Source organism: Gopherus flavomarginatus, chromosome 8 (assembly GCF_025201925.1).
Source record: "Gopherus flavomarginatus isolate rGopFla2 chromosome 8, rGopFla2.mat.asm, whole genome shotgun sequence".
Taxonomy (NCBI): Eukaryota; Metazoa; Chordata; order Testudines; family Testudinidae; genus Gopherus; species Gopherus flavomarginatus.
The window spans coordinates 24,242,134-24,260,999 of record NC_066624.1 but is presented as its reverse complement, the minus strand read 5'-3'; the positions used below and the strand labels follow the sequence as shown (position 1 = coordinate 24,260,999).

Below are 18,866 nucleotides of genomic sequence, written 5' to 3'. Positions count from 1 at the left end.
AAGGCCTTGAATGAAAAAGCACAGGAAATAATGAAGAGTGGTTTTCATACAAAAAGGATCTCACAGATTTATGTGCCTTTTTCTGCATTATTTCTAACTCTTTTCAGGGTGATTCATTCCCTTCCCTGTTTCAGAAAAACTGACAAATTTGCAGACAACTAAAAATAACAAAACAAAAAAACCTAAATAGCTTAGTTTTTACTTTTCTTTTTTCCTATTTTCCATTGTTTATAAAACTTCTTAAGAACTTGAAGGTAGGGTTTCATTCTGGAATGGCTTTGTCTTTTTTCCATTTAGCAAATGACAATTTATCTCCTGTTTCTAAGTCATGGAGTTTATGGAACTAATTGTTTACCTTCTTAGTGGTGCAATGGCTTCACCAAGGGTGTTACTAAAGACCTAGCAACAAGGTTTTTCATTTAATAGCTATGTCTCCAGAGGGAGCACCCACCATTTTTTGTTAATCCCACAGTAACAGCCATTTAACATGTTACACGCTCGCACAGGTCCTAGAATAAGGGATTCTAAAAGAAATTTGATATTAAACAGGAAGACACTGCACCAGACAGCATGTATGCTAACATTAAGGCATATCATGCCCATGTGAGGTATCAACAGAGTATACACACACCATCTATAGTCTATACTTTAACCCTTTCCTGAGGTTGGATTATATAGGTAACATAAGTAATAAGACCACAATATTAACTTCCAATTTCTGTCAATAATCCCATATATGGTCTTGGGCAAGTCGCTCCTTCTCTCTGTGTCTCAGTTTCTCCCTCTGTAAAACGTAGACAATGATTTTTCCCAATTTAGGGGAGATACTGACATTAAATGAGTGTTTGTAAAGTGTTCTGAGATCTTTGGCTTGAAAGCATTAGAGGACGTCAAAGAGTGGTTGCTATTATACATGTGATAAGTTGCTGTTAACTACTGTTTATTGTTTGTATTAAAGTAATGCCTTGAGGTTCCAACCCAGATCAGATCCCATAGTGCTAAGTGGTGTCTGTGCACATAGTAAGAGACAGTCCCTTCCCTGAAGAACTCTAAACAACCAAAAGAGACAAAACGGGGGGAGGAGAGGAGAGTCAGAAGAAATATTATCATCACAGTTTTACAGTAGAGAATTGAGGTACAGAGAGATTAAATGACTTGCCCAAGGTTACCCAGAAAGTCTAGGATTTTAACCCAGGTCTCCTGAGTCACAGCTCAGTGACTTCACAAGACCACCTTTCCTCTCTGTCAGAGATTTGAGGGTTTCCGTATCCTCTGCTAAATGCTATTTCATAATTTATTAGAGTAACACTCCTCTGTGGTACCACATATCCCTGCACTTCCGATGCACTAATGCACTGGAAAGACTATTTTTCCATTTAGCCCCCTGACATAAAAGCCTGCACTGTCCTGTGATTTCAGTTCCTTCTGCAATGATACAATGCCAACAGATAGTGCTCTTAAATGTAGACCTTGGAAAAGAAACTGATCCACACAGTTTGGTATTAGGTATAGGTAAGAAATGATCAGAAGAGGAGGACTCTTATAAGGCACTTACGACTGTTCAGGTAAATTGTGCAATTAGGATGCTGGAAGATTCCAACCCCTCTTTTCCTAACAGACATCCTCTTGTGCAATGCAGAATCTCCCTATGGCCCTCTCTGCTGTCAGCAAGGGGGATGACAACTCAGGGCCTCCCCCCTAGGTGATAGTGAGACATCATCTCTTTCTAGTGGGTTTCCTCCGTATCTCTTTAGCATGGCACAGAGAGAATGATAATATAATTGTCACTATCACTGGATTCCTCTTGGCTCATTAGCTGAGATTACAAGGTGAAGGGCAAAGAGGGAGAACAATTCTCTAGTCTAATCTGAGAACAAAACAAGCAGCAGAAATTATTCAACTAAAAGCCTGTCAATCACCATTTTTTGCTGTGCCTGATGCAGCAGTTTCCTCCAGAAGCAAAGCAATCTGTAAGTACATCTGGAATAGTGTTTATGACAGTAAAATGCTATAAAACATTAAAATCAATTTTGGAAGGAATATAAATCCTCATCCTTCAGGGCATAAACCAATCTCTAATTACTAGGATGAAACTTTCCCCGGGGATCAGTTATTATATAACTGCCTGCCACTGGGTTTCTCACACTTTCCTCTGAAAGATCCAGAATTGACCATTGTTAGAGACAAGATATTGCATTAGATGAGACAACTGGTCTGATCCAGTTTGGCAATCCCTGGGCTTCTGTGCTCCTAACCTATTACTTCCATTGGAAAGTCATCAGCAAGACACAATAAATTAGCTTTCAGGATCCAGTAATCTGTCACTGGTTGTTGATTATTCTTGCAGAGTGATTTTGGTAACTGCCATGTGTGCATGAGGCACAATTTTAATGCAACTGATGGAAATGAAGGAACATCTTTCATCAACACTGTCCTCAGCATGGGGGCACACAACACCCGAGTTAGCCCTGGCCACTATGGTTCTGCTTGGCTGAGACAAATATTGCAACAGCCTGCTAGAGCTAGGAGAGCTTAGCTCAGTGTGAGAGCTTGGAGTTGGGAAAACAAAAGGGGAACTATCAGGGGACCCAAGAATGTTCCACCTCAAATGCAAATGGGTGGTTAAGCACTATAATAAATTGCCTAGGGAGGTTGTGGAATCTCTATCATTGGAGATTTTTAAGAGCAGGTTGACAAACACCTGTCAGGGATGGTCTAGATAATACTTAGTCCTGCCATGAGTGATGAAGTCCTGCCATGAGTGATGACCTCTCAAGGTCCCTTCCAGTCCTATGATTCTATGAAATGTTACCCAGTGTCACTGCCTGCCATGCAAATGATAAAGCGGCTCCAGACACTGGAGTTCTAATTGTGCTACATGCAAGTGAAGAGCACTGTGTGGGAGGACAAAGAATTATTAGCGGGGCAGAGTAAGCCAAGAAAACCTGCATGACAAGCTATAAACACAAATAACTATGGAATTGTTTAAGTTTAATAGGCTGTTTTTTAAAGAAGCTCAAGTCCAGTGAACAGGAACACTTTAATCATTTTACATTTTTATAGTCAAAAAACATATAACTTTTAATTCGCTAGGTTTCTTCAAATCAAAATGACTGCTTCAAACTTCAGATGACATAACGTCTGATCCTACCGTATCTACATGGCAGTCAGTGGGTGCCCTGCCTGAGTAAGGACTGCAGCAAAAGGGGCACAGCAATATTGAATAATACAGACTAATGCAGACAAGCCAGCGTGCAAACTTCTCCTACGCAGCTCAATTGACCCCACCTGTAGCAATTGCTATTTCAGTTCCTGAGTTCCCTGTACAGCTCTGCCATGGCACTTCATTCTTGATCACCAAAACTCTCAACACATCTTCACCCACAATTAAGTCACCCTGTCATTTAAACCCTGAGTCTGCTAAAAAAGTCCAACTGTGGAAAACTGAACAAGAGAAACCAACTGGTAGAGTGGGCAGATGAATTTGTTTTGAAATTCTGTGAAGGGATCTTTTGCAGGTTCTTCAGTCAACCATCTGATCACTCAACACAAGGGAGTGAAATTTTAAACCACAAGGACAGGTCCTGACATTTTTTAATTTCAAATTATTACCTATTTTGGCAGCAACCAGCAGTCTAGCCCAAATATTTTTTTTTCTGGCAAATGGCAGCTCAGGATGTAGAGCAAAGAAAGAATGTGTTCTCTGAGGTACCCCAGGAAAGGGAGGCAGGAAACTTTAATCCCTTTTAATATTCATGGATAGCGGTATGTGAGCTGCACAGTGAGATGGCTGCCTTGATAGGTCCCATCATGACAATGATGTCATGGCTCCCGCTCTAGGATGGGAATGAGGAGCTGTGACGTTCCCATCTGGTGTCATCTGGACCGGTGATCTGCTAGGTCAACCCAATCCTTGACTCTGGGAGCCAGCCTTACCCTGCTCTGCTGTGAGAACCCCCACTCCTGGGCTGTTCACGCACAGCCTCTGGCATGTAAGCTGCTCCCAGCTACTTGCAAATGAATGACACTAGCCAATATCTCCGGTCCCAGATACAGCTCTAGAAACCTCCACCTTGCAGTGTCTCGTTATGCCTGCTGGACACTGCAAGCTTATATGAGTTAGTCAATTTAACAAAGAAATTGATATGCACCAGGCTTGTTACCCAAAGGGGAGACTCTGACACACTTCAAACCAAACATACTGTTTCAGGTAGAATAAACAAACAGATTTATTAACTATAAACAAAGATTTTAAGTGATTATAAGTAAGTCAGAGTGGTTACCAAAATAAAATAAAAGCACGCAGTCTAAACTCTCAACCCTATTAGACTGGGCAGCAACTAGATAAAGCAGTTTCTCTCACTACACTGAATATTGCAGTCCTTAATATACAGGTTTGTTCTTTAAACCTGGCCAATCACCTGTGTTGGAGTCTTGTCTTCTTCTCAGGGTATGGCTACACTTGAAATTTCAAAGCGCTGCCGCGGCAGCACTGCGGGAGCGCTGTCACGGCAGCGCTTTGAAGTGTGAGCGTGGTCGCAGCGCCAGCGCTGGGAGAGAGCTCTCCCAGTGCTGCACGTACTCCACATCCTCTACGGGTGTAGCTTGCAGCGCTGGGAGCCGCGCTCCTAGTGCTGCAGCACTGATTACACTGAGGCTTTACAGCGCTGTATCTTGCAGTGCTCAGGGGTGTGTTTTTTCACACCCCTGCGCGCGAAAGTTGCAGTGCTGTAAAGTTCCAGTGTAGCCATGGCCTCAGTGTCTTGGTTGCTTGCAGAATAGGTGGGGGCAGGAGAAGGGCCCAGTATGTGTCCACTCTGTCTGTTTTATACTCTCATTCTATGTGCTTGGGGAGCACAAGTCCAAGCATGTCTTGAGGGCATTACTGAGTCTCTCTAAGCAAGGTTCATAGAATCATAGAAGATTAGGGTTGGAAAAGACCCTCAGGAGGTCATCTAGTCCAACCCTCTGCTCAAAGCAGGACCAACAACAATTAAATCATCCCAGCCAGGGCTTTATCAAGCTAGGCCTTAAAAACCTCTAAGGATGGAGATTCCACCACCTCCCTAGGTAACCCATTCCAGTGCTTCACCACCCTCCTAGTGAAATCGTTTTCCCTAATATCCAAACTAGACCTCCCCCACTGCAACTTGAGACCATTGCTCCTTGTTCTGTCATTTGCCACCACTGAGAGCAGCTGAGCTCTATTCTCTTTGGAACCCCCCTTCAGGTAGTTGAAGGCTGCTATCAAATCCCCCCTCACTCTTCACTTCTGTAGACTAAACAAGCCCAGTTCCCTCAGCCTCTCCTTGTAAGTCACGTGCCCCAGCCCCTTGAACATTTTCGTTGCCCTCTGCTGGACTCTCTCCAGTTTGTCCATATCCTTTCTGTAGTGAGGAGACCAAAATTTTCCAGAGGTGGCCTCACCAGTGCTGAATAGAGGGGAATAATCACTTCCCTTGATCTGCTGGCAATGTTCCTACTAATGCAGCCCAATATGCTGTTAGCCTTCCTGGTAACAAGGGCCCACTGCTGACTCATATCCAGCTTCTCATCCGCTGTCATCCCCAGGTCCTTTTCTGCAGAACTGCTGCTTAACCAGTTGGTCCCCAGCCTGTAGCAGTGCAAGCGAGTCTTCCATCCTAAGTGCAGGACTCTACACTTGTTCTTGGTGAACCTCATCAGATTTCTTTTGGCCCAATCCTCCAATTTGTCTAGATCACTCTGGACCCTATCCCTACCCTTCAGCATATCTACCTCTCCTCCCCTCTTAATGTCATCTGTGAACTTGCTGAGAGCGCAATCTATCCCATCGTCCAGATCATTAATAAAGACATTGAACAAAACTGGCCCCAGGACCCACCCGAGGCACTTCCCTTGATACCAGCTGCCAACTAGACATCAAGCTGTTGATCACTACCCATTGAGCCCGACAATCTAGCCAGCTTTCTATCCACCTTATTGTCCACTAGTCCAATCCATGCTTTTTTAACTTGCTGGCAAGAATACTGTGATAGACCTTTATCAAAAACTTTGCTAAAGTCCAGATATATCATGTCCACTGCTTTCCCCATATTCTCAGAGCCAGTTATCTCATCACAGAAGGCAATCAGGTTGGTCAGGCATGACTTGCTCTTGGTGAATCCACATTGACTGTTCCTGATCACCTTCCTCTCCTCCAAGTGCTTCAAAATGGTTTCCTGGAGGACCTGCTCCATGATTTTTCCAGGGACTGAGTTGAGGCTGATCGTTCTGTAGTTCCCCAGGTTCTCCTTCCCTTTTTTTTTTAAATATGGGCACTATAATTGCCTTTTTACAATTGTCTGGGACCTTCCCCGATCGTCACAAGTTTTCAAAGATAATGGCTCTGCAATCACATCAGTTAATTCCCTTAGTACCCTCGGATGCATTAGTTCTGGACCCAGGGACCTGTGAATATCCAACTTTTCTAAATAGTTCTTAACCTGTTCTTTCACCACTGAGGGCTGCTCACCTCCTCCCCACACTGTGTTGCCCAGGACAGCAGTGTAGGAGCTGACCTTGTCTGTGAAGACCGAAGCAAAAAAAGCATCGAGTACTTCAGCTTTTTCCACATCATCTGTCACTACGTTGCCTCCCCCATTCATTAAGGGTCCCACACTTTCCCTGACCTTTTTCTTGTTGCTAACATATCTGTAGAAACCCTCCTTGTTACCCTTCACATCCCTTCCCAGCTGTAACTCCAGTTGTGTTTTGGCCTCCCTTATTACATCCCTGCATGCTCGAGCAACATTTTTATACTACTCCCTAGTCATCTGACCAAGTTTCCACTTCTTGTAAGCTTCCTTTTTGAGTTTAAGCTCACCGAAGATTTCACTCTTAAGTTAAGCTGGTTGCCTGCCATATTTGCTATTCTTTCTGCACATTGAGGACTCCGGTGGCTCATTAAAGACTAACAGATTAGTCAAATCTGTTAGTCTTTAAGGTGCCAACATACTCCTTGCTGTTTTTGTGGATAAAGACTAACACAGCTACCTCTCTGATACTTTCTGCACATCGGGATGGTTTGTTCCTATGCTCTCAACACGGCTTCTTTAAAATACAGCCAGTGTTCCTGGACTCGTTTCCCCTCTCATATTAGTGTCCCAAGGGATCCTGCCCATCAGTTCCCTAAGGGAGTCAAAGTCTGCTTTTCTGAAGTCCTGGGTCCATATTTTGCTACTCTCCTTTCTTCCTTTTGTGAGGGTCCTGAACTCAACCATCTCATGGTCACTGCTGTTCACGTGTGGCCTCATGCAGGTGAGTCACTGCATTGTAGCTCCCATGCTGGACTATGGCTGGACTACTGATGAGTTGTTTGACACCCCACCCGGGCATTGGTTACTTTCCTTGCTGTTGCCTCTGGGGAGCTAATATCTGGTTGATTCCCCCAACTTACAGCATGTTTTAGTGACAACAATACTACACAATTCTCATAACTCATGACATACATACATGGATAGAGAAATGACTTTCAGCAGATCATAAACTTTCCCCTGATACCTTACAAGGCATGCTTTATACGTAAGATCACAATTATGTGAAAATGAGGAATATGGGGATTACACTACGCTCCCCCAAGGTATAGAAGGTCACAGGAGCGCCAAGAAAAGTAATGGAAAATAAACTGCTTTTACCTGCCTACCAGAAAAATCATCAAGCCAGGATGGATCAGGCACACCGCTTGAGTCCAGAAATGGGGGTCAGCGGCCTGCAGTCCACTGTCATCCTAGTCCCAGCAGCAGGGAGGGGGCCAAAAGGGCCACACACTGACTCTGAAGGGAATCTGCCAAAATGTTAACTCACTGTCTTGCTGCATTCACTTTTCCATTAAGCCCTCTCTGCACCATGAGAGTGCTCCGAGAAAAGGATCTAGAGGCAACTTCAGGCAGTGAACTTCCTGGCAGTGTGGCTTCAGTGCCCTTCTGCTTGGGAACATTGGGGGCAGAGGGCCCCAGAACTGCCCCAGATGGCCCCCAAGCTTTCATGAGATATCAGGGGATCTACAGGTTTTGGGAGCTGAACATAGCAGGAGATGGAAGGGATCAAAATAGAATAGAACCTGACAGATCCCTCCATATGCACACACGGCTCCTTTGTCGATTTTTCTGTGAGAAGGAGCAATCAGGATCATGAATCTTCTCTCAAAATTAGATGACTTTTAAAATAACATGCTATTCAGATCACTACCCCTGACAAAGTGCAAGAATGCTGCTGTGAATGCCAAAGATCTGCAGCCCTTACTCATTGCCTGAATCTGCTTTGGTCACGTAAAATGAAAGCATAAAAAAAAAAAACACTTAGATGGAAGGGTTTCTTGTTTTTTTCTCTCTGTATATTGCGGAGGGATTAAAAGCAAGAATGATTATTCTTTTTCTTTGGAAGCAGAGAACATGCCTGGTGGAACAGTTACAGCATAACCTTCCACCAGGAGAGAGGAAAAATAAAAACTGGCCTGTCTGGATGCAGAATGGGACCATATTCTGAGCAAAAGAAATGCCAGCTTTGATTAAAAAAATTAATTAATTCCAGCCCGTCCCACTTGCAGTGAGAAATCCCACGTCAGGGCTGAAGAATCCATGCACACAAGTTTTGGAACCAGCCTGTATTTAACCTGGCCCTACGTGTGCCTTAGAAGGTTATAAATCCAGACAGCTGATGGGCTTGTGAGGAAGAAAGATTTATGCCTTTTTGCCACTGTTCCAGCATTTTGTGGTCAAGATTGCAAGTCCTGTTGGAAAGAGTTAGTCATGTTTTTATTAAGAGGAGAGTGAGCTTCTTTCCTTGAAGCACAAAGTACCGCACAGACCAACTAGCCCTCTTTATAAAGGAGTGACAGCCCCAAGGTATTGATGATCATTCTTCGGAAAAACATCTTTTACCCTTCTGTCTCTCCCAGTGCAATGTATTTCTATGAAGTTTCCTGCCCCAACACCCCCGTTTACAGTTTTGAAATACTTGCAGCTATGTACAATTGCTAATTGATTTCCAGCTACTGTGATGAGGGCCAAAGACATATCTAGACATATAGACCCCCAAATAGCTTGAATGTGTTGATCTTCACAGCACACTAAACAACTCATTTCTTCTCCCTAGCTTTTGGAGAGGGAGGAGTTTGCTGTAAGCTGCTGGTATGAATCTGTGGTAAAGGGAGTGTTTTTCTGGTTTGGGAAAGCTGCTGTGTTTGGTTTTGTTGGTCTGTATTTTTAGAGTACACCAAAAGGAACCTGCCTAGAGCTTTTCAGATAGTCCTAAAAAAAAATTCCTCTAGAAATCTAAAGAAGTAAAAATGTATTGGAGGGTGGGGAATCCCAGATTTCAAGTTTACATCTGTGCAAGAAGCAAAGGGACTGTCCATGGAAAATTACCCAAAGGGAGTATGAAAACTGTTACAAATATGGAATCAAGGGTGGAAAGTGGTAAGAACCCTCATTTATCACCCCCTTCCCTAAAGACACCTGAGGCTATATCCATGCCCTGCAAGGTAAAGCAAAAACACAAAGTTCTCCTCTTGGTTCAATTATTTGTTAAATAAAATGCAGTACTGTGTAATTTAGTATAAAAGCCTCAAGGGCTGAGTAGCACAGTGAATTCCTGCCTTACACTTCACTTCTGATTATCTAGGTTAAAAATCTTGATTTAGGTGACCTAAATTGCCTCGCACTAGTTCCTATGTAACACACCCTCAAATCACTGTCTAGCTGGAAAATCTCCACCTCTCACACGCAAGTAGGAGAGCAGTGAGTGTTGCAGCATGTATAAACAAAGCCATGCAGAAGCCCTAGTCTAAGATAGCAAAGATAGCAGAAGCAAACAACATTAGATTAGTGCAACCACCTCTTGGCTTTTCTAGTCCTCCGGTCTCTCCGTTTGACCAATCAAAATCAACAGGGATTATTTGCCTTCACCTGCACTTGGTTTCTAATTTTCTCTCTTCCCCATTAAGAGTTTTCATCTGTGTTTCACCTAGATAGCTAAAAACAAAATCCTAATCCAAGCTATTAACTCTGTGTCTGCCAGACTAGCATTCATTCTCCAGATAAATGGACCAGGCATTCTTACTAGTGCATGATTCTCTCCAATGTGGGATCTACACATCTTCCCATTTGTAAAGAGGCAACAAACACTTGCCAATTCTGATCCTCAATGAGAAAAAGCTCCCTATTTTTATGATTGTGTCACAACCATAAATATCTGTCTGGGCTCAAATATAGCATTTTAAGGAGCCAAGTTCTCTGCTGGTGTAATTGGGTGAAACTCCATTAAGGTCAATGGAGCTGCACCAATTGACACCAGCACAGAACTTTGCCCAAGGTGTCCATATGAGAGGGGAAAGGGGGTATTAGTTACTAACTCCTGAATGTAAAGGGAGCAGGGGGGTTCTAGGGGAAGAGCTAGCAGGCTTTTAATTCCAGCTGCATTATTAATACTGCAAACAAAGCCTTGCCCTGCAAAACTAAATGGATCAGAATCTGATACTGCAAAAGAAAGTTTTCATTTATACTCTCACTCTTTACACATAGAGACAACACTGCTTGGTAGCTGAAAATAGAACAACATACCAACGAGGTTTTCCAGTTGGAGACCATTGCCTTTCCCCTCTCCCCTGTCTTGCAATTTAGTGCATCAGGCAAACATGTTTTATTCTAATTACTCTGTCAAGGGAAAGGAAAGAACCTGCTGCATGAAGAATTATGACCTTATGTCATATGATCCTAATTTATAAATAAAACAATAAAATATTGCCGACACTCCACACACAGCCCAGAACTTGGAACATCAGTAAATCCCTTTTTAAAGGAATCTGTAAATTTACTTCATGAAGGAGATGACAGCAGTATATATTATAAAGCATAGCGCAGATAGGCCAGCATGTTGGCTTTCTCACTCCTGACATGCAGCACCCCCTGTTATTCCAGTCCTGGGTTCCCCAATCAGCTCTGCCAACGTAACTCAATGCCAAGTTACAACACCCCTGCTATTTCAGTCCTGACTCTGGAAAACATGTCCAATTGTGCGAACTTGCATGATGGCTTTGCTATGAGGATGCCTGAGGGTTAAATTGAGAAAGCCCTTGGATCTGAACGAGGGTGAAACAAATAGATTGGGAGGCACTCCAGGAAGCGAGGTCAGTCACCTTTCATTATGTCTGAAGATGCTGAATGGGGACAGTATCCGTTAACAGATCATTTTAGTTCCCTATTATTGAGTTACTCAAATGTTCTGTCAAGTAATGATCCAGATAAATTTCAAATAAAATATCCAGATGTTAGTTATACCTGATGGTAAGAAAAAAACTTGTGTTGCGTTGAAATGTTAAACCAGGAGTTGCCAACCTGAGCCTGAGAAAGAGCCAAAATTTACCAATGTAGATTGCCAAAGAGCCACAGTTATACATCAGCAGCCCTCATTAGCTCCCAGCGCCTCCTACTCACTGGTAGCCCTGCCAATCAGTGCCTCCCTCTCCCTCCCTGCACCTCCCAATCAGCTGTTTCGTGGAGTGCAGGAGGCTCTGGGGGGGAGGAGCGAGGGCACGGCAGGCTCAGGGGAGGGGGAGGGAAGGGAGGTAGTGGGGGCAGAGCCTGTGGCAGAGCCAGGGGTTGAGCAGTGAGCAGCCCCCAGCACATTGGAAAGTTGGGCCTGTAGCTCCAGCCCCGGAGTCAGTGCCTATACAAGCAGCCACAGATTAACTTCTGAAGAGCCGCATGTGGCTCTGGAGCCACAGGTTGGCCATCCCGTGTTAAACTATTATGTACCATACTACTGATTTGTTCATTTTTGTTACATACCCCATTAGAAAGGCGTCTATCACAAAGCAACTCAGCAATACAAAATCAGCCAGAAAGGACCAAGCAGCCCAAATACCCAGGCATACGGAAATGGGGATCAACAGACTCCAGATCCCACTCCTCACTCTGCAGTTATTCACTGTTTGACATTGGCAAGTAGGTTAAGCACCCAATGCTTCAGTTTTCCCTTCTGTCACACAGGAGAATGGGACCTGCCCAGCTTTGTTACAGCAGAGCTTGTCCAATGATTTCAAACCCTCCTAATTAACGAATTATTCACCAATTGGTGATGGGACAAATTCTGAATGATGTATCTGAAAAATTAGACCAGATCCTTAGCTGGTGTAAATCAACACAGCTCCATTGACTTCAATAGATCTGTGCCAATTTACATCACCTAAGGATCTGACCCATTGCATTTGACCATGTAGACAGCTAGCGGAACAGTGAAAAAAATGTATATGAAGCTGATTTATTCCACAATTTGTGCCCCCAAATGTCAAATATGCAATGTGAAAATACTATTTGACCAACAGTAGTACAGGAGTTTGGAGATCCTTGACTGAAAGGTAGCAGATGGTATGGCCTCTCACAGCAGTGAAGTAAATGGAGTTATTTCTGACGAGCACCGTGTGAGAGGAGAATCAGACTCTGTAATTGCACAGATTGTTCATTGTGATTATTCTATGAGGGTGAAGGTGATGGGCTGGTTGGTATAACTGGGGCTGGGTTAGGGGTGGCAGGTGGGATGGGTTTCCATCCGTGTGTTGTGAAGAATTAACTGAACTATCAGAGCACTATCCACAACCTAAACTGCTCTTTCTTCCCCCAGTCCACCTAACTATAACATTGGGGAAGGCCTACACTAGAAGTGCTACATTTACTAGTGTTTCGGGCACCATGGAAACACTATCATTCTCAGGGTGTTAATGGGACAGTCATGAGTGCACATATTGCTGGAGGGGATACTAAGAAATGGGAAACAGGAAAGGGAATAGAGGGAAAATATTGGATTCTGATATTTGGATTTTAGACCACAGATGGGTGGATGGGGATATGGTGATGCTGACATTGGGCTGGCCTAGGCTCTCGTTATTGGTATTTTTTTCTATAACTGGTCTGTAATGTGGAATGACAAACGTACAGTAAGGAAACCAATTTTCTTTTCTGTGTTAAGGAATTCAGGGTCCCTCAGCGTTCTCTGCCCATCCCTCAGGTCTCTGCTTCCCTCTGCACCACAGGCTCCTCAGAGCCAGCAGGGAAGCTCAACTTCCTAAAAAGGTAGGAATGTCCTCCTCAGACATTTAACGATGCTGCTAATGCCCATAGACATTTTATGTAATTAATGCATTTGTTTCTCATGAGAGAATGTGTTTTAGTGAGTGAAGTATACAAGGTGAATTACCTTCAGCTGCCCTTTTGAAGAAGACTTTGCAGCTGCCGCAAGTGAGAGCTCCGTAGTGGCACCCAGAAGCTTCATCGCCGCAAATCAGGCAAGTCTTCTGCGGTGGAAAGTAATAGTCAATGGGCAGAACGTGGTCCCTGCCAGCCTCCAGCCTTCAGGGATAAAAGAGAAAGGGAGCAAGATAAAGAGAGTCAACAAATACGGTCTAGGTAAGCTGTGGGTGAGCTCAGCGTGCACTGCTTGGGAGACTGTTCACTTCAAAACACTAGACTCAAGAAACCGGAAGGGTCACACCTATGAAGACGGGAAGCAATAGAGCTGAGGCTTCACTCTGACAACAAACTAGTTTCACGCTAGTGTCACCCTGCTGACTTTGGCAGGGTGATTACTCTTATAGTATGAGTGATAGCAGCATCAGGCCCAGGGCTCATAACTCAGTCCTGTCTTGCTGAGGGCTTCCGGGGGTTAGATCTGTAAGGTGCCTCTTTGGAACAGGCCATTGTACAGCTAATATGAATAAACAGCCTTATTCAAAAAGAATACAATTCAAAGCACTCCAGCAACTATAGACATGTAAACACAAAACAACAAACCAACTTTGTACTAACAACTTGGAAACAGAAGATTAGAAAGCAGGAAATAGAAAAATCCTTCTCATAGCTGAGAGGGACAGGCAGAAGACCAAGAACAAAGGACTCACACACAAACTTCCCTCCACCCAGAGTTGAAAAAATCCTGTTTCCTGATTGGTCCTCTGGTCAGGTGCTTCAGATACTTATTTCCAGGTGAAAGAGACGTTAACACTTAGCTATCTGTTTATGACAACAGCCAATTTAGCTGGCAGGACTCAAGCCCAAATGCGGTATAGCACTGCAAACACCCTGCATTTTCAGTTGGCTATTTGGGCCAAATCCATCGAAGTCAGTGCTGTTTCACTGAGGATTAATTTGGCGCTTTGATTTTTAATCTGAACAGTTTAATTTTTGCAATACCATCAAGCCTCTTGCAGGCGGCTCCTCTCCTCTATCTTTCTCCCTGCTAGGTTTGCAACACACCTCTCTCTGAAGGCCCAGTGGAAGCTGCATAGACCTACTTTCAGGTAAGGATGGGCAGACAGGACTCCTTCTATCACTGATCCAGTGCAGATGGAGAAGTCCCTGTTGAAAACAGGAGGCACTTGCTCCGCTCACACCAGGTTTGAGAGTGCTGTCTCTGCAGTGCTCCCTGCATCTACTGGCCTACAGAGACAAAGTTCAGATCCAAACATTAACCCTGTGATCTCCTATGCAGGACTAATAGCTAGAACCGAGCCAGAGACCATCTTCGTTTTCTGTCTTTGTACAATGCCTAAGGCAAGGGGGGTTCTGTTCTGTGAATGGGGCTCCTATGCACCAGGCAATGGAAATCATAAGTCATAATCATATTTTATGAAATAGTGAAGTTTCCATTGATAGCCCAAGAGTTGCAAACATCCATGCCACTGAACCAATACCTTAAATGGAACGATTTGGCTCCATAACTCTCTTCAGTCATGTCTCAAAAACATAGTCCACGAGGGGAGTGGATAGCTCAGTGATCAGCAATGGGCTATAAAGTATTTCATTACAAGGTCACTGGTATCAGCAGTGATCAAAGTTCACTGTGGAGTCAATCTAATTCCTCACAGGCATAACAAAACACACCCCAAAAACTCAGCTACAATCACCACCATTGGCTATTCAGCTGACAGGCCAAAGACTGAACTCCTTTCTTAGACCTAGAGATGGTTCCACCTGTCAGGGCTAAGATCCTTGTCACGGAGAGAGAGTGAATGATGCTGCTGCTGCACTCCATGTGTGTGGTACCCCCTTGGTAGAGAGATGACTTCAGTCACCAGAGCTGTCAACACAGCACTCAAATCCCTCTCAAACAAGCCCCCGCAACCCTCACTGCATAAAGAAAACAGCAGGGCACGAAGCCCTGCCACAGCACTTCCCTTTGGTGAGCCAGCCACCATTACAACTGCCAGTGAAACAGCAGGACTCAATTATGCGCAGAAGTGCTGTGCTGACTGGTAAAACACTCAGGCTGACAGAAGGAATTCTTTTAAACAAGTCTATCAACTAATGTAAAACTGTCCAACAGGCTGTGGGGATGGGCCCCTCTCCCCACTCCCACCAAATTAAATATTTCATCTGAACCTTTCCTCCTCCAAAGGAGCATTCTCTCATATCTCCAGTGCAGCCCTGAGGACAATATCTTTCCTTCCCCCTACCCCAAAATCTCTATCCCATTTGGAATGCATGACCACCTTCAAGAAGCTGTAACTGGCCAGAAAGTTCTTTGCAGTCCAGCCCACCAGTGATACTTATTAAACATCCAAGGGGATTGCACATTCCCGCCCCATGCTCGCTCAGCATTGTTACCATCAGCAGGAGACAGGGCTGGTGAATCAAACCTGGGTTTGTAACACGCTAATACAGAGCAGGGACTGGGACAGAGCATGGGCGTGCACTAGGATGATGCAGTAACCCCCTTGTTTGTTTGCTCCAACTGCCAGATCTGTCAAAATCATTTTGGACTGTCATTTCTTTAGGGCAGAAGTCATGTCATTGCTCAGTTTGGGCCAGATTCTGCTGGCCCCCACTGAGTGCAATGCATAAGAGCCTTCCCCTATTCACTATACAGCCCACATAAGTGCCAAGCCAAAACCAAGAACTAAGGTGGCATGGAGGAGTGGGCAGGAGGTGAAGTAATAGCTCAATCTCCTCCCAATGCACTGGCCAGCAGAGCCAGCTGGCTGTGTGGAGTGAGGGGAGCAGTCTGCACCCCGCATAAAGATGTGGTAGCAGATGAGCTGCCTCTGTGTGCCAGAGGGAGCTCTGGAAAGCATATTATCTCCCACAAGGCAGAATGCCTCCTGCTTCCTCAGGGTAGCTCTGCATCCCACCCCACCATGAGCTATACCCAAATGGCACAATGTACAAATATCAAATTTCATTCAGAACAATAACAATACATGGTGAAGTGCATGTTTTTCTTATCTAACCACTTAACTGTCATCTTACACCTATTAATCTACAATTCAGAGCCTTTTCTCTGACATGAAAATTTAGGCCTTTAACCTGTCCTCTGATATACACTGTGTGTGGCTGTGTAACTCACTAAATCACATATGTTCAGCAGTTGATTTTCAAGAAGACATGGCACGAAGACAGTGTATCAGAGTTACCAGATAATGCATGTACTGGCAGTGACATTGGGAAGTTCTATCATATTTTATTGTTAGTTATTATTTACGATTTGTTTGCAGTAACACCTACAGAGAGCTAGGCAAATAATGCTTAATATCACGTAATATGGAAAGGGACACTAACATCTGTTTGGCTCAAATTTTAACCTGCCTTTTCTTCTATCTGTTCGCAAAATCCATATAACCTCTAGATCTAGTTTAACCCTGCACACACTTTAATAAATGTGCTACTGAAAATCAAACTAGGAGCGAGCAACCCTTCGATAACAAATCCTACAATCCTTACTTGGTTGAATAATCGTTACACACAGGAAGAAATGTTGCAGGATTGCACTCTTAATGTGAACAAATGATGGAGAAAACCAAACAAAATTACCAAGGAAACAGATGACAGTTTCAGTCTTCCAGGGAGCTGATTACAAACAGTGAGGAAAATGTTCTGAAAACTCCCTCCAGTTTCCTATTTTCACTGTCCAGTGCTCCTGTCACTTACACAGACCTCAGAGCATAGTGACGCTTCCTGGTGGTTCCCCCTAGTCCCACCCACAACTGTAATCTATCATGGATTCAGTCTATATTTATCTGTCATTGGACTGGTTCCCATTAGCCTTTGCCCAGTGTGCCTGTGTACTCTGCAGTATCATAGGCATTTCTGCATTTTGGCATATGATTCAAAAGGAAGCCTGTGCACTCAGGAAGAGCTGTCTGTTAAAATAAGGCTAAATTAAACAAATGCACATGCATTATTTGCAGGTCCCAGTTCCCAACTTTTCCCACTTGAGTTCCAGCTCTTTATTATTTCATAATGGATTTATATTTTTGCTACACCAAACTGATAGCATTGTCACATGAAACAGGAGTGCTGTTTGTTGTACGTTTCTTTATATGAGTTTCACAATTAGTTAGGCAAAGCAGGTTATTAAAAGCTTATTTAAAATGTAGGGCTGAGGTCCTGCATCCCTAGTCCCATGAGTAACTCCAGTGAGACTTCTCACATGAGTACGGGCTGCAGGGTCAAACTCTTAGGCCTTGTCTACATAGGAAAGTTTTATTAGATGTACCAATGTAGTTGTACCCCTAGACTTCCCTTATTCTGGACATACTTACTCTGGTATGAGTGGTTTTTTTTAGTTTAGCTTAACCCCTCCCTTCTCAAGAGATGTAAGCTCAACTGAAAAAAGGCCACTCTTATACCAGAAGAAGAGCGTCCACTTCAGGGAGAGGTTGGTGGGTCAGTATAACTATATTGGTTTAAATTCACAATTAGATTATACCGACAAAACTTTCCCATGTAGAAAAGGCCTTGTATTCTGTGAACATAGGGTCAAAAATTTTAAAAGGATGTTTACTATCAGCCACAAAACAGACTTTCCTTAAAGGACAGTATCACTGCAGTCTGCCTTTCAACTAGTTTAGGGCCAGATTTTCAGAAGCATGCAAACACTTTTTAAAGTTTCACCCTTAAAGATAGAAGATAAAATCCTGGACTTATTGAAGTGAATGGGAGTTTGCTGTTCACTTCAATGGGGGCAGGATTTCACCTATAGCTCAAAGGTCTAATTCTGCATTCACTTGCACTATTGTAAACCAGGGACAACTCCAGTGAAGTCAATGGAGCTAGAGGGTGTAAGTGAGATGAGAATCAGGCTTGGCTTTGTCTCTACATTTACCTACCTGATCTAGCTATCTGCTACATCATTCAGTAATGTTCTCACCTCTATGCCCCTCACCCCATAGCTATACAGAGTCCTCCCGAGCTGCAGCTGAAGATCAAGACCAACAATTTAATTCTACAGTCCAAAAGTTAACTGAATTTTGGGAGCAATTTTCTCTTCTATTTAATTAGATGTGGTGATCAAAATAAATGCCAAGTTACACTGGAAGTTTCCTTTAGAGAAAAGTTTGAGTCTAAATTGGCTGTCCATGTCCTTTTTATTAAAGAATAAGGAGCCACACTTCTGGGGAATATTCCATTGTGCAGTCACAGAACACTGATGATTTCAATTTACAAGGCTGTAAATTTATGTTCTCTTTTATTTGACAGGTAGATTAAATGGAATGAGATATATGCTTACTGCAATATAACTGCTATATATTATGCATGTGCTAATGCTATAAACATTTTGTTACATTGTCCTCTCGTCCTTTCCCAACTTGTCTATTTTTTCCACCCTTTGCATCCCAGCTGTTATAGGGATGGTGAACCCCCGTGGTGCATGGATTGTGTTCTTTGGAGCATGTCTGTACAGCACCTAGCACCCGGGCACCTGTCCTCAACTGAGGTTCCTAGACACTACTGTAATACAGGTGACACAAAAACAACAGTTTTGCAGCAAATGTCCTCACACTGCAGGACTTGCTGCTGTCCTAAACACACCACTCAATTCTCTTATAATGGTCTGCCATGTTTTTCTTTCCATTG

The 18,866-nt window shown here is 43.6% G+C and overlaps 1 protein-coding gene across 3 annotated transcripts in view; it reads right to left on the bottom strand.

Annotated features, from left to right (window-relative positions):
* AR (androgen receptor) overlaps positions 1-18,866 on the bottom strand; it is a 121,469-nt gene that overhangs the window by 49,274 nt on the left and 53,329 nt on the right. For all 3 annotated transcript variants that reach the window (XM_050964638.1, XM_050964639.1, XM_050964640.1), the window contains exon 2: positions 13,213-13,364. In XM_050964638.1, coding sequence (XP_050820595.1) covers positions 13,213-13,364 — 152 coding nt within the window. The remainder of the gene's footprint in view (positions 1-13,212; positions 13,365-18,866) is intronic.